This window comes from Eutrema salsugineum, unplaced genomic scaffold (genome assembly GCF_000478725.1).
Source record: "Eutrema salsugineum unplaced genomic scaffold, Eutsalg1_0 scaffold_2, whole genome shotgun sequence".
Taxonomy (NCBI): Eukaryota; Viridiplantae; Streptophyta; class Magnoliopsida; order Brassicales; family Brassicaceae; genus Eutrema; species Eutrema salsugineum.
In genome coordinates, this window is record NW_006256829.1 from 12,079,500 (window position 1) to 12,107,490 (window position 27,991).

General features: G+C 38.2%; 9 protein-coding genes across 9 annotated transcripts; 5 read left to right on the plus strand and 4 right to left on the minus strand.

Annotated features, from left to right (window-relative positions):
• The first annotated feature begins 109 nt into the window (after positions 1–109).
• LOC18017064 (PP2A regulatory subunit TAP46) lies at positions 110–2,612 on the plus strand. Its single transcript, XM_006401694.2, has 9 exons — positions 110–321; positions 457–579; positions 915–1,001; positions 1,115–1,219; positions 1,317–1,478; positions 1,552–1,587; positions 1,669–1,740; positions 1,836–2,116; positions 2,198–2,612. The coding sequence occupies exons 1-9, from the start codon at positions 226–228 to the stop codon at positions 2,451–2,453; spliced, it is 1,218 nt and encodes a 405-aa protein (XP_006401757.1). The 5' UTR covers positions 110–225; the 3' UTR covers positions 2,454–2,612.
• A 208-nt stretch (positions 2,613–2,820) lies between these two features.
• LOC18017065 (phytolongin Phyl2.2) lies at positions 2,821–4,220 on the minus strand. The gene has a single exon (XM_006401695.2). It carries the CDS (start codon positions 3,989–3,991, stop codon positions 3,179–3,181), a length of 813 nt encoding a protein of 270 aa, XP_006401758.1. The 5' UTR covers positions 3,992–4,220; the 3' UTR covers positions 2,821–3,178.
• Positions 4,221–4,745: 525 nt separating this feature from the next.
• Positions 4,746–6,024, plus strand: LOC18017066. The gene is made up of 4 exons (XM_006401696.2): positions 4,746–5,105; positions 5,397–5,535; positions 5,626–5,711; positions 5,807–6,024. The coding sequence occupies exons 1-4, from the start codon at positions 4,839–4,841 to the stop codon at positions 5,939–5,941; spliced, it is 627 nt and encodes a 208-aa protein (XP_006401759.1). The 5' UTR covers positions 4,746–4,838; the 3' UTR covers positions 5,942–6,024.
• Positions 6,025–6,297: 273 nt separating this feature from the next.
• On the minus strand, positions 6,298–6,663 carry LOC112086831. The gene has a single exon (XM_024156811.1). It carries the CDS (start codon positions 6,661–6,663, stop codon positions 6,298–6,300), a length of 366 nt encoding a protein of 121 aa, XP_024012579.1.
• Positions 6,664–9,119: 2,456 nt separating this feature from the next.
• LOC18016417 (terpenoid synthase 25) lies at positions 9,120–11,400 on the plus strand. Its single transcript, XM_024156563.1, is given in 9 exon segments — positions 9,120–9,205; positions 9,207–9,384; positions 9,459–9,731; positions 9,800–10,176; positions 10,254–10,475; positions 10,561–10,699; positions 10,769–11,017; positions 11,108–11,267; positions 11,270–11,400. Coding segments are annotated over 9 exon segments (1,815 nt in total).
• A 262-nt stretch (positions 11,401–11,662) lies between these two features.
• Positions 11,663–12,890, minus strand: LOC18016418. The gene is made up of 2 exons (XM_006401698.2): positions 12,356–12,890; positions 11,663–11,987 (listed from the first exon to the last, which is right to left on the minus strand). Exons 1-2 carry the CDS (start codon positions 12,763–12,765, stop codon positions 11,882–11,884), a joined length of 516 nt encoding a protein of 171 aa, XP_006401761.1. The 5' UTR covers positions 12,766–12,890; the 3' UTR covers positions 11,663–11,881.
• Positions 12,891–13,103: 213 nt separating this feature from the next.
• Positions 13,104–16,202, plus strand: LOC18016419. Its single transcript, XM_006401699.2, has 3 exons — positions 13,104–15,220; positions 15,312–15,503; positions 15,596–16,202. Exons 1-3 carry the CDS (start codon positions 13,104–13,106, stop codon positions 16,140–16,142), a joined length of 2,856 nt encoding a protein of 951 aa, XP_006401762.1. The 3' UTR covers positions 16,143–16,202.
• A 460-nt stretch (positions 16,203–16,662) lies between these two features.
• On the minus strand, positions 16,663–20,448 carry LOC18016420 (plastidial pyruvate kinase 2). Its single transcript, XM_006401700.2, has 12 exons — positions 20,059–20,448; positions 19,319–19,606; positions 19,062–19,227; positions 18,778–18,912; positions 18,561–18,671; positions 18,374–18,462; positions 18,094–18,156; positions 17,803–17,978; positions 17,588–17,693; positions 17,317–17,465; positions 17,118–17,226; positions 16,663–17,013 (listed from the first exon to the last, which is right to left on the minus strand). Exons 1-12 carry the CDS (start codon positions 20,299–20,301, stop codon positions 16,906–16,908), a joined length of 1,743 nt encoding a protein of 580 aa, XP_006401763.1. The 5' UTR covers positions 20,302–20,448; the 3' UTR covers positions 16,663–16,905.
• Positions 20,449–20,692: 244 nt separating this feature from the next.
• LOC18016421 (protein timeless homolog) lies at positions 20,693–26,619 on the plus strand. Its single transcript, XM_006401701.2, has 18 exons — positions 20,693–20,951; positions 21,058–21,210; positions 21,301–21,460; positions 21,560–21,866; positions 21,957–22,097; positions 22,181–22,367; positions 22,454–22,584; positions 22,696–22,911; positions 23,136–23,302; positions 23,567–23,645; positions 23,760–24,254; positions 24,350–24,720; positions 24,839–24,946; positions 25,154–25,354; positions 25,443–25,511; positions 25,600–25,815; positions 25,908–25,994; positions 26,121–26,619. The coding sequence occupies exons 1-18, from the start codon at positions 20,813–20,815 to the stop codon at positions 26,404–26,406; spliced, it is 3,513 nt and encodes a 1,170-aa protein (XP_006401764.1). The 5' UTR covers positions 20,693–20,812; the 3' UTR covers positions 26,407–26,619.
• The last annotated feature ends 1,372 nt before the right edge of the window (positions 26,620–27,991 follow it).

Sequence of the window (27,991 nt, forward strand, 5' to 3'; positions counted from 1 at the left end):
ACTTCTGACTGTCTTTTTCACATGACGCGGCATGATCTCATCCATAGTTTTATAAAGCTTTTCGCAGTTACATCTTCCTCTGGACCCGGTTAATTCGTCATATTTCGATTAAAGCCCTAACAAAATTCTCAGATTTCACCGATCCACTTCTCGAAGAAACTCGAATCTCGTTTCGTGAATTCATTTTGAGTGAGAGAAATTAGAGATATTGTAAATTCGTCTTTGATGGGTGGTCTAGCTATGGAGGAAATGCCTTTATCGGCGTTGTTCGAGCAAGCAAGGAAAATTCATCTCGCGGCTTCAGAGTCTCGTGCCGATCAGGTTGAAGCTTCTAGCTTTTTTTTTGTATACGATTTCGATTAGGGTTTTTTAATCTGAAATGGCTAATTCCGAATCCGCGAGTTTTACTGATTAGACATTTCTGGGGGTGTGCTTTGTTCTATTTGGTTTGATTAGGATGTTGTGAAGAAAGGATGTGAGATTTTACAAAAGTGCGAAGACATGGTCGGGAAGCTGGGTTTGTTCTCGTCTAACGAGACTAAAGAAGATATCAGCACGAACAATCTCAAGTATCTTTTGGTAAGTTTCTCTGCAATCGATTTTCTGCTATTTGATTTTTTGTTTTTGTTTTTGTTTTTGTTTTAGTGGTATGTTTCTATGCTAGTTTTGTTATTAGGTTAGTGTAGAGAGAACAACGTGAATCTAGAATCTTTCAGAGATAAATATAAGCCCAAAAATGGTTGAATTCTATACCTTTGGCAAGTTCTATTGATTTTTAGCTAGTGAAATTTTAATGTAGAGTGTGAAGTTTGGACTGTGTTCTCTTCAGTTGGACTTATAAGTCACTTTGCGTGGAGATCATAAGATTGCGTGTTTTGAGTTGACATTCCCTTGAAAATGGCGTGTGATGATAGGTGCCTTACTATCTTGCGGAGTTGACGGAGAAAATCATACAGGACGACCGGATTCCGATCGTCAAGGCTTCGCATGCAAAGTTGAAGGTGAGTTTTCTTCTGAGTGTTTGCTGGTTGTTGCATCCCTTTGATGTCAGTGCTAGTGGAAATGAGGATTTAAATGATTTTTAGAGATTGATGTATAGTCTTATCGTGTCTAGGAGTTCTTTTCATTCTGTGAGGCAATGGAACTTGTTCCGGAAGAAGAGTTGGAAGCTTCTTCACGAGGAGGTTCTGCTCCACCTGCAGATCGAAGAGCTCTGAAGGTAGATCCAGCCCCGTTCTTTTGTTTAGATATTGAAGATTTATGTTTTCCGATTTTGAAATCCATGTTGTGTCCTCATGGTTATGTTTCTTTGATAGATAGCTCGGTTCAAACGTCAAAAAGCTGCAGAGTCGAAGCTCCTTGAAATTAAAGAGAGGAAGGAGCGACGTGGACGTTCAACTAAAGCAGCTGCCTTGTCCACTCCGGTTGAATCGGGAGAAGAAGATATTCCAGATGATGACAGTGAAGAAGAGAGAGAGGTTTGTCTCATTTTTGTTTAGCTCGGTGATATTTCTAAATGAATTTCCTGCTAAGCGTGGTTTTTCTTTGCAGGCGTGGCTGTCCACAATTAACTTGGCCGTTTGTAAGGTTTGTCTAAATATCATATATTGGAACAAGTATGGTCTGTCACAAGTTGTGGCTTTATCTGATGGTTAAACGCCGTTGCAGGCTATTGATCTGATGGAAATGCTAAAGAGAGAAGAAGAAATGCTCTCTGCTATAAAGGAAAAACAGTTGAAGGTAACTTTACCTCCGTGTTACTTTTTTCTTAACGTCGAATGGCTCTTTGATAAGCATACAAACTAAGAAATTGCTGTTATGAATCCCATTATCAGGATGGAGAGGATGGGTTTTCTCGAGATGCGCTTGATGATCGCACAAAGAAAGCCGAAACCTGGCACAGAGATGCAGCTGCAAGGGTACAGTACTCTAGACCAGCACAACCAATCACTTGTGCCACATTTGCACAAGATGTGTTAGAAGGAAGAGCTTCAGTATCACAGGGTCACGAACACAAGCACCAACCTCTTATATTCGGTCCAGCAAGCATCGTGGGTGGAGCTCTCTCTACAGAGAGAGAGAGGATGATAGCTCAAGTTTTCCAACCAAGTCACAGGTAAGCACAAAATCATTGCTCATCACAAATCTTATACCCTTTTGAGATTTGAAAAAAGGTGATTAAACTTCGGGTTTGTAGAATGCCAACAATGAGCATAGAGGATGCTGGGTTAACAGAGATGACGATTATGAATGATTGGCAAGAGCAGACGAAGAAAGCCATTGAAGAAGCAAGCACCTCATGGTACAGTGATAAACCATTGAGAAGAAAAGAAGAGGACGATGAAGAGGATGACGAAGACGAGGAAGCTGTGATGAAAGCCAGGGCTTTCGATGATTGGAAAGACGATAATCCTCGTGGTGCTGGTAACAAGAAACTCACACCTTGTGGCTGAGATTGAAACTTACACACACATAGTTAACACTCTCTCTCCCTCTTTGTTTTTATTTCCAAACTCTCATCTTTCACTGTCTGTAATTTAATCATTTTTCTACTGTAAGACATAGACTGTTACATCATAAGATTAACTAATGGAATTATTTTCATTCTCGTATTTTCTTTTTGGAATATTATTTATAAATACGCCGACTATAGATGGTATGTACTATATTTAGTAAAATATTAATGTGTGACTGGATCTAAAACCAGCTTTCTCTGTCCTCCATAATTGTGTAACCCACGTTCCATCACAGCACAATTTATGGAATAGACAGCAAAAGAAAAACGAGAGAAACGAATCAAAATATAGTAAAAAAGAGAGATACAAGTAGACAACACAACACACATGTTGCTGGTGATTTGTGGATAATAACTTTCAAAGTACAATGAACATCACTGACATGTAAACCAGGATTCAACCTAAACCTAGTTTCCTCCTGGAAACAACACTTTTTGTGATTTTACAAAAGAATTAAGAAGATAAAAAAGAAAGATTATCAAGAAAACAGAGGAAAAAGGGATCAGATTCGATCCAGAAAACGAATGCCCAGATGAATTTTACATAGGAAGAAACCCAGAAAAAGAAAAAAAACGAACTAATTTATGTCTGATGTGAAGATGTCAATGATCAATGTTGACGAAAGAATATGAATTTGGAGATGTACACAGAGATGATTTACTTTACCCATCGATGCATTGAAACCCTTCACAAACCCAAAGCCAGATTCCGAAAAGAACAGCACAGATGCAGAAATCGAACATCAACACAACCCAAACATGCTTCTTCCAAATCTGCTTCGCCTTTTGCCTGTGATGATGATCCGTTAACAAACCATTTCTCAGTTCCTTGCGTGAGACTCCACTGTTCCCATTCCCACATAAATCAACCTTCTTCTCCGACGTCTCCTTGATCGTATCAACGTCACCAGAATCTCCCCCTTTTGCTGCTTCCGTGTGCAACCTCTTCTTCTTCTTCAACGCCTTCCCCAAAAGCGGCATCAACGCAGCTCTTCTCCCTTTAGTCGAATCGATGCTCGGGTTTCGACTCTCTCTCGCTACGCTCCTTGGCGATCCAACCAAATCCATGTCCAACTCCAAATCCACATCGACAACGCCAACGATCTCCGCGAAAACTGGATCGAGCTTCGATTGTAGACAATGCGGAGCCGGATTAATCAACTTCTCGGCGTCGGATCCGCCGATTCTGATCAGATCCTCGATAGCTGATCGCAACCGATTCAAGACCCAGAAGGATTCCGGTTTCTCCATACTTTCGTCGAGAATCGCGAAATACACAAACGAATCGTCGATCGCGAACGTGTACGTCTTCTTGTGAACTGTATGAGAGAAGATTGAATGGTGAGGAGGCGTGTTCTCGATGCATCTCAAAGCTACTTCTTCGATTCCTGGTTCTTCCTTTGAAGCGAAATCGGCGAGAACCACGGTTCCTTTCGCAATGCAAGTGTAGGACAATAGACGTGGATTCGAAATCATCTTCAATGGATTTGTTTAGATTTAGCCACAGCGAACCCAGTTTTTCATTCGAATCTCTTATCGCAACAAAGGAAAATGCTGCGATCTCGATCGAATTAGAGAGATCAGAGGTTTTTTCTCTCTCTAGAAATCCATCAACTGTTCCCAATCTGTTTCGATGGGATTTCTCTTTCTCTCTCTCTCTAGGGTTTGCGGAATTTTCTAGGAAAAGTAACAGAAATGGAGAAGGAGATCCATTATTGGAGAAAACGAAACGAGAAAAAGAAAGAGAGATACAGAATATAGAATATAGTATACTGACTCAGTTCGTGAAACCACCATCGTAACATTTCATATTTACAAAAATACCCCCCGAGCTTTCACACGTGGAAGAATGGTCCAACTAACTCTGATTGGTAACCTGCGGAATAGCGAAATTACGTTTTTAAACACAATTCCGCCGATTTTTTGCCAATCAACAAAAATCTGTGTAATGAAAAAATACACACAAAAACGCAGATTACGCTTTTACTTAACAAAAATACAAAAGTCAATCCGCAGAAAAGCGACTTATAAATCACTTAATTTATTCCACAAAATTTTTTACGTAATTTCGCAATTCTGCAAAAGTTACCAAAGCCTAAACCATTCACGTGATAGGGTAACGCCACGTAGTGCTTTGTGAGTCGAATGACCCGACCCTGCTCTTATCCGACCCGAGCTATCCGAGCAGGATCTAAAGCCCAAAAACGGAGCCCACGTCTCACGTGCTATTGTTGGCGCGTGATTTCACACCGAGATCTTCTCGAGCGCGTGAGAAACTTCGCTTAAAGAGAGAAATAGCGGTCGCCATTGAACCCGATCAAAGATGGATCAACCCGACCCGAGAAATGAATCTGGGCTGATTCTCTCCGCCACCGAACCGATGCGGTCGTTTCTGGCGTTGGCCTGCGATGATCCTCGGCTCTCCGAGGAACTCAGAGATATTGCTTCTGATCTGCGGTCGAGGAACACCGTTCCTTACAAATTGCTCCGTGCGATATGGACCGGATCCGATCCCTCGACCAGACCGGACTTGTTGGCTCTTTTCTCCGGCTCCGGTTTCGTCTTCACCAGTCCCAAACCCAGGGAAAAGGTATGCGAAGCTCGAATTCTACATTTCGATCTTATCGTACTCAGGATTGAATAGAATCCGGTAATAGAAGAGATTATCTTTTGGTAATTTAGAGGAATTCATGGACTTATCTAGTCAATATGAGCACAATCGTGTTTTGTTTGGATTCTTGTAAAATCCGAATAGCCAAATTGTGTTTGGTAAATGGGAATAATCGAGGATGCTTGTGGGTTTCAATGTTTGAAGTGTTTCCTTAACTCACATGTCTTGCCTGAGTTTATTATGTTTGATTCCGGTTTTGCTCTTTGGTAGAGTGAAGAACTGAAACAGAGATTGCTAAAGCTGAGAGAAATAGCAGAGAGGAAGGAATACGCTGAGCTTGTTAAAGATATAACACCTAGGAAACAAGTCGAAGAGCCTTTCTCGTCTTACAAAGACCAGCTCGGTTTCGGTAAAAGCATTTATCGCTCTCGGTTCTTGATAGACTTTTCCTTGGAAAGAATCAGACTTTGATTTTTCTTGCAAAACTCAATTCTTGTAGGTTTACACGTTGGTCTTACCATGTTCACTGGATATTTGGTTGGATACGCTTCCTTCAGAGCTTTATTCAACCGCAACCCTGCTCTGGTATGTTTTGTCTGTGTGTCTCATTCATTTTGTCGAATTCTGGAAACCTGTTTTGGTTAAGTGGATTTTTGAATCATGGGTGTTTTGGATTTCAGAGTGCTGCTGGTGGGATTCTTGGACTAGTTTTGGCGATGCTTGTTGAAACGCTTCTGTTTATAATCAAGACGTCTAAAGATGATCAAATTCAGAGCTCTAAATCTTTCACTCCCACTACTAAGAAGAATCAATAGAACTTGTAGAGATTTATTTTTGTATACAAAAAAAACAAGAAACACAACATCTACGTTTTGTTTGATTATTGAATGAATTTTGAGATAAGATTACGATGTTAGCCGACTTAAGATAGATAATAAAACCACTTTCAGTATTTTTTTTTGGTGATACTTCACACACATATACTATATATGACCAAGACACATTCATAAGAGTTTATAAATTTGGAAAAAAATTGAATGGTTATATTGCTAAACTTTTACTTTCTTCAAAGATATGAGATCACATTTTGCCAACCAAGATTAACATTAAAACTTAAATTAGACTTTGAAGCTAATTAACTACTAGATAAAATCAACAGTCATTCTTGCTTTCAATTGTGTGAAGGGGACTTTGGGACGATGCGAGCACAATTGTCCTTGAGGAGAGGAGGGAAGAAAGGATTCAACGGAAACATTTGAGGCCAACAGTTTGCATCTAAGGTCGAAAACACTTTGCAACATGCTGCTTCAACATTTTCAAATTTTCCAGAGAAAATTGATTTGGAGATTTCAAGCACACATCCTTCAACGTTGAAGAGGGACGACCAACATTTGACAAGATCAACAGGTACTAAGCCAGGTGGAAAAAGTCCCGGAAGTGTCGGAGGTGTTTGCGTTTGAGCTACTCCTTGGGAGACAAAAATGGCAGCAAAAAGGGAAACAATCAAGTAGACTGACACAACTTCTTTGCTCCCCATCTTTCTTGTTAATTTATTTTCCTTTTCCTCTATTTTTATTTTTTTGGTTTGTTTTGGTTTAGAAGATGCGTATATTGGCTTTGGATATGGGAGGAGAATTTATAGGATCAGGAAACACGTTTTTTTTGTTAAACATATCAACTTTAAGTTTTATTTCAAAATGTAACTCATGTATAGGTTTAATGAATTAGGTTTTCGAACATTAAGTTGAGTTGACTAATGTAAATTTTTTCTAACGTATCATTAAGAAATCAGTTTATAATAGAATGGTTTCACTTGGCTATCAAGAATTTAGCCGCTATTACGAAATCTTGTACTTTCAAGTCCGAGGTATTCATTAAACTGGATTCTTCTTCCCATTTACTCATTATTTCAAAATTTTACATCTGAAAGATTGGCCTACTCTTCGTACATAAACATTCTTTTTCTTTTTTGTAAAATAATAAATCTAACATGCGAAAAACAATGAATTTAATTATACAAAAACCTCTATTTGTGGAAATGATATGTCATGATTAATAAACGTATTGTTTAAAGTAAATTCTGCAAATTATTATAAAAAGTCTTTTCTTCAATGGAATTATTCCAAATCGTCTTTAAAAATATAAAACTCAAGAGGTTACAAGTTGAAAAATGATAGAGTTGACATGTTCTGATACACATTTCACCATGTCGAAGAAATTTTCATTCAAAGATTCGACTTACTTAACTTAATATACTTTTGATCCTCTCCACTAGTATCCGGATTTATTTAAAACAGAGTAGTGATGGTAAAGCGAAATATAACAGAGACATCTTACCACAAAACAGAGCAGAGAGTTTCTCCATGTCTATCTTTTTTAGTGAAACATGGAAGCAGTAGGACCAAGAATGTGTTTTGGTCCTAAAACTCTCGGTAACGTTCGAAAGGTCCCTCTCTGTCTTAAGGAAACATCTCTCTCTTTCCTCGCCGTTTGCTTCAAAACCAGACTCTTTCCTTCAAGAAACCCACAAAACACGACTCGTTCTGTGTTAAAACTGAGACCGAGAGTAGTGGTGATTTTGAGGATTTGACTATATCAGTTTTGTATAGATGTGTTCGATTAGATTAAAAGGAGGAGATGAGAAGTTTAAGGAAAGTGTAGCAAAAGATGTTAGACGGATCATGGATGCTATTATGAAGCTGCGCATCTGAGGACACTATTGTTAGTGATATTTTTATAATCACTATCATATATAATACTAAAAGAGAATAAATCTACAAAAACAAACTATATCTAAACATAAAATTAAATCTTTATTATTTATTAAAAAATTATATATAAAAATAAATTATATTTAAATACAAAAACACAAATTATATTACAAAATTTTGATAAACAAAAAATATATCATCATTTGGATGCACACATTAGAATTTAGTTATAAAATTGTAAACAATACTCATTTTTAAGCTGATTCCACTCTATTTCAACTATAGTCTTCTTTCTAACTTCTATGTTCTTTAAACTCCTTAAGCCATTAATTAATCTTTCTTCATTTTGTTCTCCTCCGGAAGCACTTCGTGACGTTAATAATCACCATGTCTAGATCCACCCGGCAGACTCGATGCAGTACATCAGCTTTCCATACTCCTGCGATGGTTCTTGGAAGTTGCAAAACGAAAAAAAAAATGTTAATAACTTCATATTAAATGATTTTTTTCTTATAGGAGTACTACATTTTTGGCAATATATACATTTATTTAATACCATCAACTAAATGTAGTTAACTTAATTTTAAAAATTCAAAACCATATGCGAAACTCTAATATTTATGTAATATGTATTATGTTATATTTATGTAATATGTATTATGTTAAAATATTTTTTTTCATAAGTCCAAAAGCATAAAATAAGCAAAACATAAGCATAATACAAGTAAAACATAAGCAAAATATATTCAAAAAAAGTATTATGTTCATATGCATTTAGATAGTTAAATCATATCTCTGTAAATTTATTTTCTAGGTCAGCTACTGCAAGTTAACTCCTTTGTTTAACTAGAAACAGTTTAGAAGAAAAGGCTTCTGATTCTGAATCATTAAACAAACTGCTTTAACCAAAACACAGTATTTCAAGAACATGCTGTCGCTATGTTTTCATAAACGTATTATTTAAAGTGAATTATACAATTTATTTCAAAACTCTTGTATTCAATGGAGTCATTCTTAATCAGCTTTAAAAATAAATATTCAAGAGGTTATACAAGTTGAGAAATGATATACAATTGACATTTTCCGATGTCCATGTGGAAGAAACTTTAATTCAAAGATTTTTTCAACTTACTTCCTTAATTATTTTTGATCTTCTCCACTAGACTCCGTATTTATTTACAACAGAGGAGAGATGAGAAGGCGAAATAAAAACAGAGACATCTTAGATCTCACCACAAAACAGAGCAGAGAGTTTCTCTGTGTCTATCTTTTTTAGTGAAACATGGAAGCGTCAAGAATGTGTTTTGGTCCTAAATCTCTCGGTGGCGTTCGAAAGCTCCCTCTATGTATTAAGGCCAACATCTCTCTTTCCTTGCTGTTTGCTTCAAAACCAGACTCTTTCCTCCAAGAAACCCACAAAACACGACTCGTTCTGTGTCAAGGCTGAAACTGAGAGTAGTGGTTATCTTGAGAGCACTCGTCCATTGACTTCCTTTTCTCCATCTTTTTGGGGAGATCACTTCCTCTATGTTCCTGTCGATGAATCCGTAAGTACACACCTAACCCGAATCAGTCTTGGTTGCAGAACAATGATTTCTTTAACCATACTGTATCTTTCTAGGAATTCGAGGCCGTTGAGCATGAAATCGAATCTGTGATGAAGCCTAAAGTGAGAGACATGCTCATGTCTCTTCACATCAGCGACAAGGAGAGGATTCGTCTTATCCATCTGCTTATCAGCCTAGGTATCTCTCATTATTTAGAGAGCGAAATAGAAGAGATTCTACACCAAGATTTCCAAAATCTACACGGCTTGATTTCGAAAGAATATGATCTTGAAACAGTCGCAATCATGTTTGAAGTTTTCAGACTACACGGACACAAGTTGTCGTGCGTTAAAACACATATAACACATATTAGTCTCCTTGCATGTTATATGTTTGACTATATCGGTTTGGTATAGATGTGTTCGATAGATTCAAAGGAGAAGATGAGGACTTTAAGGAAAGTGAAGCAAAAGATGTTAGAGGAATGCTACAGCTTTATGAAGCTGCACATCTCGGGACACCATCGGAAGATATAATGGACGAAGCACTTAGCTTTACACGGCTTCACTTGGGGTCTTTGAACAAGCAAGAAACAAGCTCCAATCTCTTTAAGCATGTACAAAACGCTTTGTACAGCGCTCGGTACCATAACATAGAGATACTAGTGGCACGCGAGTACATCTCTTTCTACGGCCAAGAACCAGGCCATGACAAGACGCTCCTCAAGTTTGCAAAGCTCAACTTCAATCTTTGTCAGATGCATTACATCAAAGAGCTGAAGATTATCACCAAGTAACAAAACATTCTTGGTGTGTTTATGTTTAAGATTCTCATGTTCTTGTCATCTTAACTTAAACTTTTGGTTCCAGATGGTGGAAGGAGCTAGGTATAGCGGCTAAGCTACCTTATAACATAAGGGACCGAACTGTCGAGACCTATCTTGGGTTGATGGGGATGTTTTTCGAGCCGAGGTATTCACTAGAAAGAGTCATTGCGACTAAACTTACAATGGTCATGACTGCTGTGGATGATACATGTGATGCATATGCAACTCTTCCCGAAGTTATAAGTCTTCATGATGCTTTCCAAAGGTAATCTTATCTACAAGCATACATACCAAGATCTCTCATGCATCTTTGGTGATGATTAATGTGTTTATCCAATCAAATGTCTCAGGTCGGATCTTGGTGCTGTGGAAGAACTACCAAGCTCTATGAAAATCGTCTACCAAAATGTGATTGAAACTGTGGAAGATATTGATCGAGAAATGAGAGCTCGAGGAAAGTTTGGTAGATTGCAACAAACTATAGATGAGGTAGGCACTCACTCAATGTTTTAGAAACCAATTACTTGCAATAATCTGAGTGGTGATGATCCTTTGCAGACTAAGAGTCTGATGAAACTGTATCTAGTGATAGCAAGATGGGCACGCGCAGGTCACGTGCCAAGCTTTGAGGATTACATGGAGAATGGAGTCCCTGCGGCTGCAATGGAGGACTTGGCAGCCTACGGGTTTATAGCCATGGAGGAATGTGATCAAAAGAGATTGAACGAGTGGTTCTACTCAAAACCCAAAATCTTCCAAGCTTTGAATACAGTTTGGCGTCTGAGAAATGACATTGGCACCTACGAGGTGTGTGTGTATCTGATTTTTCTGAATCTTGGATATCTAATGAAACATCTCAAACATTAAGCAAACTTGTCTGTTTATATGATTGAACAGCAAGAGGTGAGCAGAGGAGAGGTGGCGAATGGTGTAAACTGTTACATGAAACAACATTGTGTTTCCAAAGAAGCAGCGGTTGAAGAGTTGAGTAAGATGGTAAGAGAGAATTACAAGATAATGATGGAGGAGTTCGTGATGTGCAAAGCTGTGCCTAGACAGTTCTATTGCGGCTTGTCAACATTGCGCGAGTGATCGATTTGTTTTACAAGGACGGTGATGGATTTAGCCAGCCCGATCAAAAGCTCAAAGACCTGCTTGTCTCTTTGTTCCTTCATCCAATTCCCCTTTGAACACTTATCAAAGCTATAATGTAAATTCGAAGTTTTCTTTTTTGTTTTTCAGAAACTTTGTTTGACGTGTATTGACAATTTCTTCCCTTGAGAGCAAGTTAGCTCCTGTGTTTAACTAGAAACAGTTCTGAAGAGAAAGCTTCTGATTCTGAAACAGAAATCAAAATGCTTTAACCTAAACAGAGCATTTCAAGAACATGCTCTCGTTCTGACTTTAAAACTGTACAAATATACTAGATTGGTTGAGAATATTCTGTCATGATTCATAGCTAAATCTTTATGAGCATATAAATTTTTACATTCACATTTCAAGACTTCGAGAATTTTACTGGTACCTGCTAAAGAACCTTAAACTAAATTTTTGCTTTCTTTTTTTGGTTTTTGTTTTGGATCAAAGAAGCAGACGCATCATAAAATGGAAAACGGAATAGCATAAGTACAGTGTGTTATCAACAAAGATGTTCAACAAACTCTTGGTTATTCAAGGTCCTCCAAGTATGGCATTCTCGGTATCTTCTCTGCTCAATGCATAGCTAAACCTTCTTTCCATGTCTCTCTCTAGACTTCCCGGTCCGCTTTTCAAGTACCTGTGTTAAAAATGCACAATCTCGTTTAGTCCCACTAGGCGGATTACATACAGAAACTCCAAAAGAAAATGATCAGGAAACAGCAATGTTTCCTAAAACGCATCAACATCATAATCTTCCTAGTATATATAATACACATAATCTTCCCACAACGAGCTAAGACTAAATATAAATACTTTAACTTATCCAGGCTAAACACATTCATCTTCAAAACATTACCAGAATCAAAACTCCACCAAAGCCACACACTTTAACAAACCAAGAATCACTTGATGAGGAAGTTAAAGCCAGTATCTCAGAACTTATTACAAGAATCGAACTTAAGGAGTTTAGTGAGAGAGACTACAAAGATGAAATCAGTTTTATACCTGATGCAGAGATCTGTGACATCGAGAGATAATTGGGCGTGCCAATCAGGTTTCTGAATCAACCAAACAGCTCTATCGTCTTTACTTTGGTAAAACCCTAATTTCCTCAGCCACGCCTCGATACAAGGCAAGCTATGCGAATACAGTGGCTTGTTCTTCTCCGGTAGCTTCTCCAGCCACTCGTCCTCCTCCGTATCCGACACCTCCTCCGCTTCCGATGATTTCGAAGAAACTAGGGTTAGGGTTTTCCTTCGAATTGGGGAAGAAGAAGAAGAAGCGTAATTACGCCATCTGGGAGAAAACGAGGGTTTTGAGCTCGAAATGTGAAGAAATTTCGCAGGATTTGATGATTGTGCACAGGGAATTAGAACGATGGATGGAGTAAACTTGAATGTAGAGACACAGTTCATGATCAAAAAGTCTCCGAGAAAATTGTAATTTTCCCGGAAAATTCTGGCAGAGAGAATAATCGATCGAGGAAAAATCTGAAATTTCGAACTAGAGGAAGTTCTCGTCTATCTTCAATTTTTAGCTCCTCAGACAAAAACACATTACCCAGTGATGTGTCTAAATATTGCCACGTCACCAGATTCGATTTACTTTTTGGGCCTTCTATTTTCAACTCAACTGTAAATGGGCCCAATAACTCTCCCGCAATAGTTTTTTTCCCGCCAAAACCGATAAAACTCATTGCTCCCTCCTCTCTTCTTCAATCCAAATCCTAAAATCGAATCTCTGTTTCATTTCAATGGCTGGAGATTCGCTATACGCCAAAACGCAGCGTATCGTGCTCCTCATAGATCTCAATCCGCTTCTGGTCACACCCAATACGGAGCAATACCTAGCCGTCGTACTCTCCGCCGCCGAGAAGTTTCTCTCGTTTCCTCCTCTCTCCGCTTCTCTTTTCTCTTTCAAGTTCTTCCTCTCTTCTCTTTCTTCTCTCTTGTCTTCCTCGAAGCTCTCTGAACTCTCAATTTCATCTTCTAAACTTTCATTTGACCTCCCTAGCCCTACACTCGTCTCTCTCAGACGCGCCATCGACGCGGTCAAACGATGCGAGCTTCGATTTACTTCCACGGCGGCAACGCCTCGTGGTATCAACGTCGCGGCGTCTTTGCGACAGATCGTTTACGATTACGCTTGGGAGCCTGTGGTTCGAGATCCTGAGATAGGTATGATTCCTGGATTTACGGATCGTGGGTTAGAGATCGTTAGGTCGAATTTGGTCGTGATGTTTTCCCCAATTTCTACGGATTTGAATTGGGTTTCTGAGTTTTTGGATGTTAAGAGTGGCGATGAGTGTTTGAGCGACTTGGATCTGTTCAAGTCAAAGTTAGGGGAGATTTTTGACTGTGTGAATGACTTATTTGATGATAGAGATATTCTCTTAAGCTGGATTGATGTGAAATCTGGAGATAGCTTTGGTGAAAGAAGCGAATTGGGATTAAAGTCTGGGTTTTTCGATAGTGGAATTAGAGAATTGGGTTGGGGACATTGTTCTACGGATTCAATTGTTTTTGGTTCTTTAATCGTTCCCTTTGGATTAATATATCCAACAATTGGTATTCGCTCAAAGCTATCTACTAGCCAACACTTCACAGTTCAGGCCAGTCTCGAGATTGCAGATATTAATGGTAAACCTATGGAATGCAAGTGCGGTGAGCTAGAGTTTTCTTCTTCTGAAATATCTAGTGGGAAGAGGTGTAGTGAGTTCATCAGCTTGGGTAGTACACCTGAGGAGCCCCATTCAGACTCTCTAGTTGAGCAATTCTGCGATGGTGTCACCAAACTCAGTATTAAAGCCTTGAGGATGTGTGATGATCTTATCGAACTCGATAGGTATACTTGCGGTAGTTTTGTTGTTCATGAAGTCTACCATGAATCTGAGCAAGAGCAGGAGCAGGAGAGTGGGTTTTGGGCTGATCGGGTCCTTCAGATACTAGAGAAGGAGTCGGGTGAGAAAGTAGCGAAAAAGTCATCACCTATTTGGCAGGTCTTGTTAAGTTATCTCTACAGGGAAGGTTACTCAGCTTCGGTATCTCTAACGAATAGTAATGGTAGTTCACGGACAGGAATCCTCAAGCCATTTACTCTGTCCTCGGCTTTAATCTGTGTTTTTGACAATGAAGTCTCTCCTCAAACTGTGGATCATGAAGATAGCAGTAAGAAAGTCAGTTGTTGCGAATCTAAAAGAAAGCCAAGCAAAAAGATTCTGAACTCACTTCATGATATTAGCTGGGAGGAGTTCTGCAGATCGGTGAAAGGTTATGGTCAAATAGATCTAGAGGATGTATATTTTTCCAAGTTTAGCAAGTCGAAGAAATTTAAGTTTCTGAAATGTTGGATGAAACAGATTAAGAAACGGAGGGGTTGCAGCTTATCCGTGGCTAAGAATTGCAATGCACATGAGCATGTGGAAGCAGAACCAATTGAGAAAAAGCTTAACTCATCTGAAGAGACAGAAAAGACTATCTCTTTACCTGTATCTGAGGATGAGATTGCTTTGAGTGGAAATCGTATATCCGTTAGGCAGGAGAATGATACATCTGTTTATGCGTCAGAGTCATCAGAAAATTTCTTTGCTAGTCTTCCTAGTAAAATCAAGCAAGGGATTGAGTCTGAGGAAATAGACTTGGCAGCTCTGGCCGAGCGGCTTGTCAAGTCATGTGTCCTTCATTCCTCTCAAAGACTTGAGAAGGATTATAGCTGTGAGAGTGGAACCCTCTTGTTGGTCACTGATGAGCTATCCAAGATGTTATTGAAAGAACCGAAAGATTTAGTTGCTAAGTTTAAAAAGAAACATTCTTCATCCACGGCAAGTGAGCAGACGTCTGATGAAGCTGCACCCAGTAGCATCATAAGAGAGTATCCTTTTTTTTTTCTGTTTGATTAAACTACCCAAACTTTTTGTGTGCTTTCTTGCATTATTGTTCTGTTTTCTTTAATTAGCTATAAGATACGAGCTGCAGATTCTTTTCCGAATGGAGATTCTAAGATCAGAGATAGGTTCGGGAAGTGAGGAGTCTGTGACTCAGAAGTTTGCAAAACAGATCTGTATGCTACTGGAGGCCATTCAGTGCAAGTTAGACGGTGGATTCTTTAGTGACTGGAGCCTTGATAAGTATGTGGACAAAACTATAAAAGCCAGGTATAAATAAATCCCATTCTCAGAAGAAAAAAATTGTTGTAGTTTGGGGTTATATGTGTATACATGCTAATGCCTTGGCTTGCCATTCTCAGGTATCATCATATTCTTCCAGAAGCTGTCAGTTTAATTTATACAGAGATGGATCTGCTTATGTTCAGTGACGAGGATCTTGAAGACAGTTTCATGAACAATGAAGACAGTAGTCAATCAGGGAGAGAAAACATCCATAGCAATCTCAAGAGTCATCAACGTAGTCAAAGAAGTAAAGACGTTCCCGGTACGAGTAAGAAGACCTTTTTGCAGAAAGACACCAAGGAGTGCAGAGAAGGTAAGAAAGAGGTTGAAGCACAAGAAAGGAGAGAAAGAGCTAGAAGATTCTCGAGTTTCACGAGCTGGATGCCTGATCTTTGTAGAGTTTGGGCACCGAAACAAGCGAAGAACTCTAAAGACAAAGCGGATCAGCAGAAGAGAGTGACCAAAAGGAAGAAAGAACAAAGATCAGTGGAATATGACAGTGTATGTGAAACACCAGTGACAACAGATAACAAACGAACACGAACTGGTAACAATGATGGACACGAATTATGTGGGACACCTCGTAGTTCAGTACCAAAAGCTTTGTTTCAGGATGATTCCTAGGTAAACAGTTTCTCCTTTGTATATTTTAAACACTTGAAACTGGAATTAAGTACATTGAAGTCCCGCTTACAATAAATGAAGCTTAAATTAAAGTGGAAATGGGAAATTGTACTGATCACTAAGAAGTGGAAATGGGAATGAGCAGAGTCGTATTTGTTAGAATCTCATTGTTTGTATGTCTATTTGATATTACAAAATCTTGTCAATACCAAGTGTAGTTAGCAAAAAATTTGAACAATTTGTGTTTCCCTATTTCTTTTTAAAAATGTCATTTTCAGATAAAAATCTCAATTATTCCGATTAATTGATTTCAATAGCCAAGACCAGATTTCTAGGATTTTGGTCAAAACTAGATAAGTATACATATCCAGGATTCTCCATTGTATCTCTTTACCAATAACCGTGTGCTCTGTCATGTCGCCGAGTTTCAGACTCTATTCTGAGAATTTGGTCATCATGTATCGATTCTTGATCCTTACACAATTACTTAGTTGCAACAGCATACCCGTGTATTAGAGGATTGATTCTAACACATTTATTACTCATCTAAATTAACATCTGTTTAACAAACAACTAATGAGCTAACAATAACGTCTGCTAAAAACACAAAATCGTAGTAATAGCAAACTGAATAAAGATACAGTAAACAGCAAGTCTTAGAGTACACATGCAACGTGCAAGGAAAACTAACCGGAAACCGGTTTTACAGATAAATTAAAAAACACACTGACCAGGTGAGATATTGAGACGCCTTAAGAGACTTTTACACCTTACGGACTTGGATGTTATGAGTCGATTGAGATCTCCAGATTGGTTGTGACCCGCTCTGTACAATAGCTATTTCTTCTCCTTTCTTCACCATTCCTTGTTTCTGTTCATTCAAAAAGTTACCAACTTAAAAAAAAAAAAATAGAAAATAGAAGACTAAATCTTGTTATTAACACTGAGTTTCGTTTTAGAAGATTCTTTATTTACCAGTAGGGTAGCCAAAGCATTAGCGAAAGTGTCTTCTGCATCATCTGAGAACTCCATATATATGGGGCATACACCTTGATACAAGGCTAATCTTTGCTGTATTCTTTTCCTGCAGAGCAAAACCTCTAGTGTAAGTTCTCGAACACAGAACAGTTTGTCACGGTCATTTGTTCTGAAACAATAAACATGGCATACTCACTCATTTGTGAAGGCATAGATTGTGCCGGAAGGGCGATAGTGACTTAGTAGTATGGCCATGAAACCAGTTCTGGTGAAGACAACAGTTGAAGTTCCAAGTGTGTTTGACATCATGGTTGCATGGTATGCAAACATCTCACTCATATGGTTCTGTATAGACAAAAAACATTGTTCTTGTTAGTATCGATTCGATTGCAAAGTTAAGACTAATACTACATATATACTCAATGGTGCAGAGTTATTAAAAAAGAAGAAAATCAGGCACGGCTTACCTTGAAGGCTTGACCAAGGTTAGGTGGCATTTCACCACTAGTAGTGATGGTTGCCTCTGTTCGCAATGCAACAGTGTGCATGACTCCGGCAGCTTTCAATGGGAACCTGACAACAAGTAAAGTTCAGTTTCGTGCACATAAACCTTCAGTGCTTTTCAATTCTATACCATTGTAAGCAAAATCAGTAGATTGTATGAATAGAATCCGTCACTTACTTTCCGTGAGCAGTTTCTCCTGAAAGCATAACTGCATCAGCACCTTCTCGAACAGCTATAGCGATGTCAGAAACCTCTGCTCGGGTTGGAGTTGGATGAACTATCATACTCTCAAGCATATTAGTCGCAACAATAACAGCCTTTCCCATGCTACGGCATAGGTTAATGATCTCCTCCTGAATATCAAAATAAAATCTGAGTTTTGACGGCAGGAAAATTTCACATGTTCTGAAGCTGTGGGAATTGCAAACTCGTTCTTAAGTTTATCTTAAATGAGAAGCAAGCACTAACCTGAAGAATAGGGACTTCTTCAATAGGAAGCTCTGCACCAAGATCACCTCTTGCAACCATTGCCTGAGAAAGTACACAAATCTCACTAAGCAATGACATGCACAGGATCCATTCTGTCACAAATTTATATTGCGGTAACACCGAACTTATTGTCGCCACAATCCTCTACATAATTGGTTCATAAAACACTCTCCACTCTATTCTTGTTATTAAAGGAGATAACCGACTGTAAACGACACGAAAGGGAAGATTAAACTAGAAGGTTGATGGAAACGATTACCCCGTCTGATGCTGTGATAATGGAATGCAAGTTAGGAATGGAGTCTGCACTTTCAATTTTTACTATGACGTGTATATCAGCATCACAACCTGCCAAATATGTGTAACAACAATATCATGATCTGAACAAAAACGAAGAATCATAGGCAAAGCATTCACTCAGGAAAAGATAGGTTTCATGTATTTACTTTTAAGGTACTTCTTTAATTCATGTACAACTTGTGCATCTTTGACAAAAGAAACTGCATAGAAGTCAACTTTGTTCTCAACTCCAAACTTAATATCCTCCCAATCTTTCTCTGCAAATAAGGATCAAAAAGTACGAGTGTAAAGATTTAATTAATATTCGACGTTCCCCAAAACAACTAGAAAAAGTGAAAAAACAGGCTGAAGAGAAAGTCGAACCAGTGATTGAAGGTAATGTTGCACTTTTTCCTCGGACATTCAAGTGTCTCCTAGACTTAAGTTCTCCACCATCAACAACTTCACATTTGACAGAGTCTTTAGTCTTAGACTTCACCATAAACGACATCATACCACCTGAAACATATGAATAGAGCCATTTGTCCATATTGATTCTGAATACAATGGAGAAGAATTAAAACAGACTGAAACAAAGTACATTTCAGAATGAGATACCTCGTAAAGAGATGTAAACCCGTTTACTACAAGTACTAAGATTTACTTACCATCAACAAGGAGCATGTCACCCGCTTCCACGTCATTGACAAAATCATCATAGTTAACACTGACACAACTCGGTGTGCTGACTCCTCTCTCAATTGTAAAAGTAAACTCTTGACCAGGGTTTAGCATAATTGGTTGGGGTAAATCTCCACTCCTAACTTCTGGACCCTACAAGCAATGAAACTAAGCTGTCAAGTACATGGATAGATGGCAGGAAAAAAAAAATCAACTTTGAATAAGTGGGAAACAAAAAACAAACCTTGGTGTCAAGCATGATAGCAATAGTGTTGTCTTTAGATTGTGCATTGTATTCTTTGACCAAATCAATAACCTTCTTATGTGAAGCATGATCCCCATGAGACATGTTCATCCGAGCAACATTCATCCCAGCTTCAGCCAGTTTCCATATCATTTCTCTTGTGTTGGTAGAAGGACCAACGGTGCAAACAATCTTTGTCTTCCTCCTTACTGTCGGTTTCGACCACATCCCTACGGATGTGTCACTAAACTGCTGCATTTCCAACAACCGCTCCAGTTGCTCCTCTCTCTAAATACACATTGAAGGGAAACAAATTTTTAGTTCAGAAGTCACAGTATAAGCATGGAGCATAATATAAAACACAGCCAAAGGAGAAAAACTAGCCACTCTATAACCTCAGTCTCTACCATACATTTACTAAGAGAATTCATCCCAGAAATTGTAATCAGCACAAAATATATCAATGCACATAAGTAATCTGACTGATAAAAAAGACAAAACCATCAATTTTACAGATTGTAAAAGCTATATAACTCATCAAATCGAAATGGATAGTTTCTGAAAAAAATCAAATTGAAATGCTTTCCCATCTACAAACTAACTTGAATCCAAAAAAAATCTTAAGCTCACATTCAACAATTCATTTCAGAATTAAAAAAAAACTTGAATCCGAAAACAGAGAGAACGAAATGGAGCTACATTTAACAAGTCATTTCTGAATAAAACATAAGCTCACATACGTTTGGAACATCCTCGGGAGACACTGGAATCACTTCAGTCTCGACACGAGCGGATCTCACAGTAGTATCAACCACTCTTCTGCTTCTCACAGCGACTCTTCCGCTTCTCTTCGCTTCGTTTCCTAGAACCTTCACTGCAAAACTCGCCGGCTTCAAAAACTTCTCGGATCTCGTAGACACAGATCCGCCGTTGGGACATAACATCGAGCCTTGAATCGACCTAGTAGCAACCACCTGAGCCATTTCCGTTTCCGCCGAGAAGGATCAACGAACTCGAGAGGTAGTTGCAGCCGAACGAGAGAGAGAAGTGAAGATTTGATTTCTCGGCGGAATTTACGAAGACGAAGAAATGAAGAATTTGCTTAGTTCGTATCGAAAGAGAGTGACAAATCATATAAAGTAAGTTGGGAAAATTAAAGGGCACACAATCTATAAAAAAAACGGCGTATAAATTCGATTTTTGTGGGCCCATTTATAAGCCCATTAAGTTATGGTCCGTTTTAACCTATGGGCCAAATATCGTTGTTTCTGTTTTGACCTTTTAGAATAAGGAAATGGCGGGAAAATTTCTGGAACTATACGCGCCACAAGAGCCCTAATCACTGAGATTAATAATACTGGAGATGATGGCTATCGTCTCTTCGATGTTTATGTTTTGATCCGAAGTTTATCGTTCGCTATAATCTCTGATTAGTTTCGTTGAGCGTTTGACTTCTATTTCGTTTGAGTGGAAACCACAAATCTGCGGAGGAAAATGGATATGGAGGAGAGAATCTCTACCAAAAAGAAGATGGATTTGGAGGGTTTATCAGTCATCTGCAGCGATCTCGGTGTTCCCGAGGAAGACGACGATAGAAGAAGAATTGGGTACTCCAAAAGTGACTACTGTCTCGGTAAATCAATCTAAAATTTCCTCGCCAAATGATTTTGCCGATATCTGATTCGTGCTCGATGAGTTTCAGCTCTTCAAATTTCATTTTTTCGTTGTTGTAATGGCAGACAATCTGAAGGATTTGCTGAGATTTTTGAGACGGGACGATCCTCAGAGCAGGGAAGTTTTCAAGCAGGTCTGTGCGTGGAATATAGTCTCAAAAGATTTGATTCCGATTATTGAGCATTACCAAGATGAACATAACTTAGTTTTAAATGCAGGTACTGCTCTTTTTTCTTCGTTTCGATTTTCTCACGATTGTTAAATTGATGTAATGTTTCTGATGATATTGTAATCTGATGATTGTTCAGTTAAGGTGTTGGTGTTTCTCACAATGCCTATAGAGCCTGATTCGGACGATATTCCTCAGCAGATTGAGTATTTATGGGGCTTGAAGTCTGCCATTACTTTCAGTAACATTATTGCTGTGATTGTGTCTTTGCTAGAATCCCCCCTCGAGAGCTTAGAATTGTAAGTCTCCAAACTCAGATTTCATTCAGTTTCTTATTGTGTGGACTACTTGCTGTGTGGTGTGAACCATTTTGTGTAATCTGATCTTATGCTTTGCAGAGACGGATTCAACGAGGAAGATTGGAAATTGGTTCAGCTTGTGCTCACTCTGTTCAGGAATTTACTGGCTATCCATGATATTTCGCCGCTTCAAAAGGCGGGAGAGTCCACTTGTTACTTTTTGTCGCTGAGGGATCAGTTTCTTGAACTCCTGTCCCGTGAAAATGTGATGGACATACTCCTAGTAATCACTCAGACTATAGAGGGCTTCGACAGTTTGTTGAGACATGACAACCTACTTCTGCTGGAGATTTATCACTATATTCTTTTGGGTCAAGACATGGAGCTCATTGCAAAGGCTCCTGAGGTCAGTGTTTCGACTGGCTCAATACGATTTCCGAGATCTAAACAAATTTCTTTGGTACTGATGATGGTGTCAACGATCTTGTTTTGGCAGTTGGATCAAGGGAAAAAGGCTTCTGTAGACAGTTTGAAGAAATTAATGGAGGAGGAGGAAGCCAAACGAAAGCTCGTAAGACTCCACAATGCGAATCAGCGTCATTCACAATTGGGTGGGACATTTACCCGGGTTACCATGGTATTGCCTCTCGCAATTACTCTTAATATATAATTTATGTCGAGCAATTTTTTTTTTGGTAACTTCAATGAGATTTTTGATAGGGTGGCACTAAAGCTGTACTAAAGGGAATACCTTCTACTGAGGAGAGCACAATACTAAAGCCTCACAAAGGCCGTGGAGCCACAGAAAAGATTGTCTGGGAACATGGACCAATGACCGTGACAAATGACAATGTTTTGAAGTTGCTGCATGATTTCATCATTCAGTTTATGTCTGGAGGATATAATGGTATGTGACACATTTAGAGGAGTGACTTTTGCAGATACTTTGTTTTAAGTACCTTGATGTTGATTCCAGTGTACCAAATCTGGTAGTTCTGATGCAGTCAGTATGTGAAGATATAGAGAAGGAACATCCCTCCATTCAAAATAGCGACATTGTTACTTTCTTCCAGGTTGCTCAGGCAGTCACCTCTTTTCAGTTTCATAAGTGTTCGGCTTCTAATGTGAGTTTAGAACTACTTTGGTTCTGTCTCCCTTTCATTTTCGTTTAAGTTGCTCGGCATTTATTTTTCTGTAGTTTCTACAATGCTTACCTGGCCTATATTCCTTCTCAGCCAGCAACAGGAACAGGAGGAATGTCTGAACTTTCTACCGATCAGAATGCCGGAGGAAACTTTTCTAAGAGTGACATTTGTGCTCCGATTGCAGCAACAATTAATGACAGAATGTTTTTGCTTGTCATTTCAAAATGGCGCTTTGCATTTGATGGTCTGAAGGAAACTAAAGATTTTAAGTTTCTATCTGCCGCAGGCTCTCTTTTGAAGACTATGGTATGAAATGTGCATGCTTCTTATTCCTTAAGACTGCTTCTGGATGTCTTTTTCTTTTTCTAATGTGTTTCTGTAGCTCATTTTTTTCTGTAGATATATATGCATGTGTCAGCGGTTTACCAGTAGGAGAGATGAAAAAAATTATTGTTGACTCCTGCATTTTATTTAGCAATTAATAGCGGATACTCATGGTCTGCATTGTTTACGTGGTTTTTTCAATGCAGCTTTGCTTGTTAGATCTGGTACTTAGATCGCTACCTGAAGACTCTAGAGAAGCTTTTACTGTCCGCATCTTGCTTTATAAGTTGTTTTACGACCAAACTGATCAAGGGATGTGTCAGTTCATCCTGAATCTGGTGAGAAGTTTTGACACCCACAAGCAACCCAAAAGGTTGGCCTCTGTTTCTTCTTATTCCAATATCTTGAGGATATGAAGTATCTTGGAATGAATGATTTGATAACTCTTGTAGTGTGATATATTTAATTACTGAATCTTGGAACATATACATAACCGTGACAGTATGCGTGTGTTCTTGTTTGACTTGTTAAATGTTTCACTAAAAAAGCTCATTTTAATCTTTTTTCCCCTGTATGATGGTGCTTGGCAATTACCTAACTTGTAAGCTTATCTTGCTTGAATTTACTTTGTTTTCAGCGAGCTTGGAGATCTGGTGGAAAGCATCCATATAATAGTAGGCCTTATGGAAAACCTTCAAGGGCGTGGAACTTTAAGGGTACGTTACTGTTTGGATATGAAAGTTTGATTAGATGATTTACAAGGCCTATAAACATGTGTCAAGGGTATTTACGTTAATTTTTTTCAACCAAATGTCTGTTTCATGCCCCAGGTTTCAAAAAAGTCAAGAAAGGCAAGAAAGAAAAAACACAAGGGAAATAAGGAGGCCATAGTGCATGAACTGTCTGAAAATCATCCAAGTACATCAAACGAAACTAGCACCGCAAAAAGCACACCAATAATTGATTCATCAGCTTCTAATGAGGATGGACCAATGGATGTGCCTCCTAATAATCCAGAGGATTCCAACCTAGGGACTGAAGCCGATGAAACTCAACAAACGCACAGCCCTAAATCAAATCATGTGGTCGATGATCTGTCTTGCGGAACTGAGGATTCATCTGATGGTGAAGAGCAAACTGCAACAGATGAAGTTGATTTTAAGGTTTCCACTTTTATATCTGCTTTTGCAAGCAACAGCATCATTCAAAACATATGCTGGTTGCTAAAGTTTTACAAAAGCAACTCAAAACAGACGAATCACCACATAGTAAGCATTTTGCGGAGGATTACAGAAGAGTTGGAACTATCTCCCATGTTGTATCAGGTTAGTGATTTAAATGACATCCCACATTTGATAAAGGTTTTTTTTTTTTTTTTTTTTGGATCTTCCTCACTATTTTATTGGTTTAAATTTTGCAGCTGTCACTGCTAATAACATTCCATAAGATCCTTGATGAGCAGAAAGCTTGTCCTTGTCAAGACTATGAAAACATAGTTACCTTCCTGACAGATCTGGTAAGACATATGTTGAAGAAAATGAAGTCACAGCCTCTTCTCTTTGTGGAAATTCTCTTCTCAAAGAGTCGCAAAGAATGCCACTACATAAATGCTGAATATATGTTGCATGAGCTTGGCCATCTAAGAAAACAAATGGGAAATCGAGAAAAGGTCTCAGGAACTGAGGAAAATGTCTCGCCATCGGACAAAGGATGGGCCCGCAGAAATTTAGCAGATGCTCTAGGTGATGATGAAGCTGATGTGGTGATATCTTATGATCAAGGATTTCAAAAGTAAGAAAGGTTTTCATTTATAGAAGAGAAAGATGTTAGTTTGAATACCTTATGTTTCTTGTTAGCTGAAGATACTTCATTTTTATCTGCTAATGCTTGGGATTTTTGCTTGGTGCAGTAAGGACGATAACTCTGTGGAAAATGAATCTGCAGGGCCATCTAAAAGAAAGCGAAGACTTGTTCTTGATGCTGACATGGAGATAAAAATTAAAGAACTATATGAAAGGTATGTTTTGTTCAATGCGAAGTTGCTGAAGGAAGAAACACAAATCATTCTGCATAATTTCTGTTATTTCTTACTTTAGTAACATAAGCATTGATCCATGGTTTAGATTTCATTAGCATTTGAAGTTGTAAAACTCCAAATTTTACATGTGAACCGTGGTACTTTACAGTTTGATTCCGTTGGTTGCTTATAATGAAATTGTTACAGGTTCAAAGATGATAAGAATTGCAGCCAGCTTATTGCCGAAACTTTGGATCCTGATCGTGGAATTTCTGCTGCACAAGTAACCAACAGACTTAAACAGCTAGGTCTAGAAACAAGGAAAAGACTTCGGCGTGGTAATAGCTCTGTGGAAGCAAGTGAAGGCAAGAATGGAAATGATGATCCAGCATCGGATCGGCAACCTTCGTGAGTATCTCTTCGAGTTACAAAATTTCCAAACTTAACATATATAGTTTTGGATTTAAATGACTCTCTTCTACTGCCTTTGAAACAGAACCACCAGGAAGAGAGTGAGTTCCTTTAGCAAAGAACAAGAAGCGCTTATTAAGGAACTATACGAGAAGTGAGTGTCAAACTTCGCTTCCTCTGCATAAACTGTCTGTGCAACATGTTTATTGACCCCTTGTTTTTCTATTGTTGTCTATGTGCAGGTTCAAGGACCAAAAACGCTGCTGTTATCTGATTGCCAATGAATTGGGCTCTGAAAATACATTTACCACTGCCCAAGTTTCACATAAATTAAAGCAACTCGGTCTACGTATCCCTCGTGGTAAGAAGTCAGAAACTGGCATGATGCTGAAAGATGACCAAGATGATTCTTCAGCAGATGATTCCGACAACGAAACAATATTAGCTTATAAGAAAAGGTAAGTTAACGTTATAATAAGATGACTCCCATGAAGATTAAACTTGGTTTCTTGAACTATGCAAATTGATACTTGAGAGTTGTCTTTTGTAGGAAGATCAGAAAACCACAGAAGATTAAGAAGCACACAAGATCGAGCAATGAGATTACTCCGGAAGGTTCTGAAGACAACACAGAGAGGTAAAACTAGCCACTCGTTTTTGAATCTTCCTATTTATAGACTGGTTTAACTCATAATTAGACGAACTTCTGAGATTGATATTATGAGTAAGTCCCAATAACTAAACTCACTCTTCTTGTGATTAGGAATGAAACTAGTGATATGCCTATCGCTGGCAAAGAAGAGAACAATCATCAAAACTACGTCATGGGGCAAAGTAGAGAATCCCAAACAGATGTTCATATCAGCGAGACTGCTCCTTCTACTTCATCTCCAGAAGATCCAAATCTTTTCTCAGATCACGAACTGGAGGATGATGACTTGGCAAATTCGGGTGATGACACTGCACCTATTTCTGTGTCTCTTACTCAAAGTCCGCTTAGCAGAAGGAAACTGAAGATGGTACTTGACGAGGACGACGAGGATGAATAGTTTTGACTGTAATTCCTTGTGGAAAGAGTTTGTATCCAATGTTAATTAGTTTGACCCTTTTCTTGCTCAGGTTGACTTTATCTCATCCCAAAGTGATTCTGGATTCTCTTAGTCAAGCCTTTGAAAAGCTCTTAAGTTGTATAGATTCCTCCACATTCCTTGGCTTGGACTGTAAATTAGATGATAACAACGCTAGTGTAAGTAATTGCTTGGTCACCGAGGTATCTTAAGAGTTAAGAGGGCTTAAGTAATCTAATTTTTTTAAGAATTTTGTTGGTCTTAAATTTTACAGGTATAAAGGTTTGGTTATAGAGGCATTCACAATCCAATGATTCAGTTACACTGTATTTAATTTAGAAATACAAACTGCACAGAGAAGAATAATTCAGATATAAAAAGGTAATTTAATTCGTATAAAAAAGGGTAATTCGCATTCGTAAATGAGTCAACAGAAACATGTCGATTAACAAAAGAAAATTAACAATAAAAAAAACATGTCGATTTTTCAACGTTTAACATAAACATGGTCGCAATGCTCGGGAAAGTAAATATAAACCATGGGATAGCAAAACCGGGAAAGACAACATATAGCAAAAAGCATCTTAGAACATCCAAAAAAGCAACTGGAGGAAAAGATAGACCAAGCATTAATGGCTTGAGGACTCACACACACATACAATACGGCATCCACTAGTTTTTTTAGTTCAATTGGATCACTCGAGTTGCTTTATTCCAAAATCGTGAAGCAACTCGAGTGAATAATTCTCTAACATTTTTCTAAATAGCAACGTGAAGCTACCTTTTGTCTTTTTTTTTTGCTGATATATTTTAATAAGAAGCAAATATTAACATTGTGGTTACAACTTATACCATTGGTATCTAATCACAGTATACATACGATTTTTTTAATAAAAACAAAAAAACTTAACTTTTCTTCTTATATATGTTGCAATTGCTTGCACTAGGAACACACAAGCATTCATCAAAAATGGCAAGAAACGATCTCCAAGTTTTCCCTAGATTTGGAAGTAAGAGTAGTTGATTTTTTCTCTTGATTTAGATTTTATGGATTGCACAAATAAGCTGAATGTTTTTTTTTTTTAATTGTAAAGAGTTTTGTTGGTTTCAATTTTGTAGATGTATAAGTTGGGTTAGTGAGACATTTCACAATCCAAAGATTCAGTTACACCATAACATAAGAAGCAATATTTATTACAAAAATAAAATCAGAATTAAACCATTTGTCATTTATTAAAAATTATTAAAATTTTTATGTTCGATAAAATATCAACGGCTGAAATAATTTTCTCATGTTTTTGATGTCGTACGTTTTGTAATGACAGTTCTACTTCTGAAGGTTTGGTTTTCACCAAAGCTCATGTTCATAAAAACATGCCAAATGAGATTTGTAGAATCAAAACTCCTACTTTTAGAAAGACTTTTAGAAAGATTTTTAGAAATTAAAAAGTTGAAATGATTTTGAGAACGAATTACTCATCCCCAAATATTCATTTTTCCCTCAACTTAAGAACTACTTTCATGAAATTGATGTGTTACTACATCAAATTGCTACACATCCAAATCA

Excerpts from the sequence above, each read along its gene's own strand:
- LOC112086831 (XM_024156811.1), bottom strand. The coding sequence starts at position 6,663 with ATGGGGAGCAAAGAAGTTGTGTCAGTCTACTTGATTGTTTCCCTTTTT.
- LOC18017066 (XM_006401696.2), top strand. The coding sequence starts at position 4,839 with ATGGATCAACCCGACCCGAGAAATGAATCTGGGCTGATTCTCTCCGCC. Across the intron at positions 5,106-5,396 it reads GTCCCAAACCCAGGGAAAAG|AGTGAAGAACTGAAACAGAG; the intron begins GTATGCGAAGCT and ends GCTCTTTGGTAG. Across the intron at positions 5,712-5,806 it reads TCAACCGCAACCCTGCTCTG|AGTGCTGCTGGTGGGATTCT; the intron begins GTATGTTTTGTC and ends TTTGGATTTCAG.
- LOC18016418 (XM_006401698.2), bottom strand. The coding sequence starts at position 12,765 with ATGAACTGTGTCTCTACATTCAAGTTTACTCCATCCATCGTTCTAATT. Across the intron at positions 11,988-12,355 it reads GTCACAGATCTCTGCATCAG|GTACTTGAAAAGCGGACCGG; the intron begins GTATAAAACTGA and ends TTTTTAACACAG.
- LOC18017065 (XM_006401695.2), bottom strand. The coding sequence starts at position 3,991 with ATGATTTCGAATCCACGTCTATTGTCCTACACTTGCATTGCGAAAGGA.
- LOC18016419 (XM_006401699.2), top strand. The coding sequence starts at position 13,104 with ATGGCTGGAGATTCGCTATACGCCAAAACGCAGCGTATCGTGCTCCTC. Across the intron at positions 15,221-15,311 it reads CCCAGTAGCATCATAAGAGA|ATACGAGCTGCAGATTCTTT; the intron begins GTATCCTTTTTT and ends ATTAGCTATAAG. Across the intron at positions 15,504-15,595 it reads GACAAAACTATAAAAGCCAG|GTATCATCATATTCTTCCAG; the intron begins GTATAAATAAAT and ends TGCCATTCTCAG.
- LOC18016420 (XM_006401700.2), bottom strand. The coding sequence starts at position 20,301 with ATGGCTCAGGTGGTTGCTACTAGGTCGATTCAAGGCTCGATGTTATGT. Across the intron at positions 19,607-20,058 it reads CTCCCGAGGATGTTCCAAAC|AGAGAGGAGCAACTGGAGCG; the intron begins GTATGTGAGCTT and ends ATGTGTATTTAG. Across the intron at positions 19,228-19,318 it reads CTATCATGCTTGACACCAAG|GGTCCAGAAGTTAGGAGTGG; the intron begins GTTTGTTTTTTG and ends CATTGCTTGTAG.
- LOC18016421 (XM_006401701.2), top strand. The coding sequence starts at position 20,813 with ATGGATATGGAGGAGAGAATCTCTACCAAAAAGAAGATGGATTTGGAG. Across the intron at positions 21,211-21,300 it reads TAACTTAGTTTTAAATGCAG|TTAAGGTGTTGGTGTTTCTC; the intron begins GTACTGCTCTTT and ends ATGATTGTTCAG. Across the intron at positions 22,585-22,695 it reads ATAAGTGTTCGGCTTCTAAT|CCAGCAACAGGAACAGGAGG; the intron begins GTGAGTTTAGAA and ends ATTCCTTCTCAG.
- LOC18017064 (XM_006401694.2), top strand. The coding sequence starts at position 226 with ATGGGTGGTCTAGCTATGGAGGAAATGCCTTTATCGGCGTTGTTCGAG. Across the intron at positions 1,002-1,114 it reads CTTCGCATGCAAAGTTGAAG|GAGTTCTTTTCATTCTGTGA; the intron begins GTGAGTTTTCTT and ends TATCGTGTCTAG. Across the intron at positions 1,479-1,551 it reads ACAGTGAAGAAGAGAGAGAG|GCGTGGCTGTCCACAATTAA; the intron begins GTTTGTCTCATT and ends TTTTCTTTGCAG.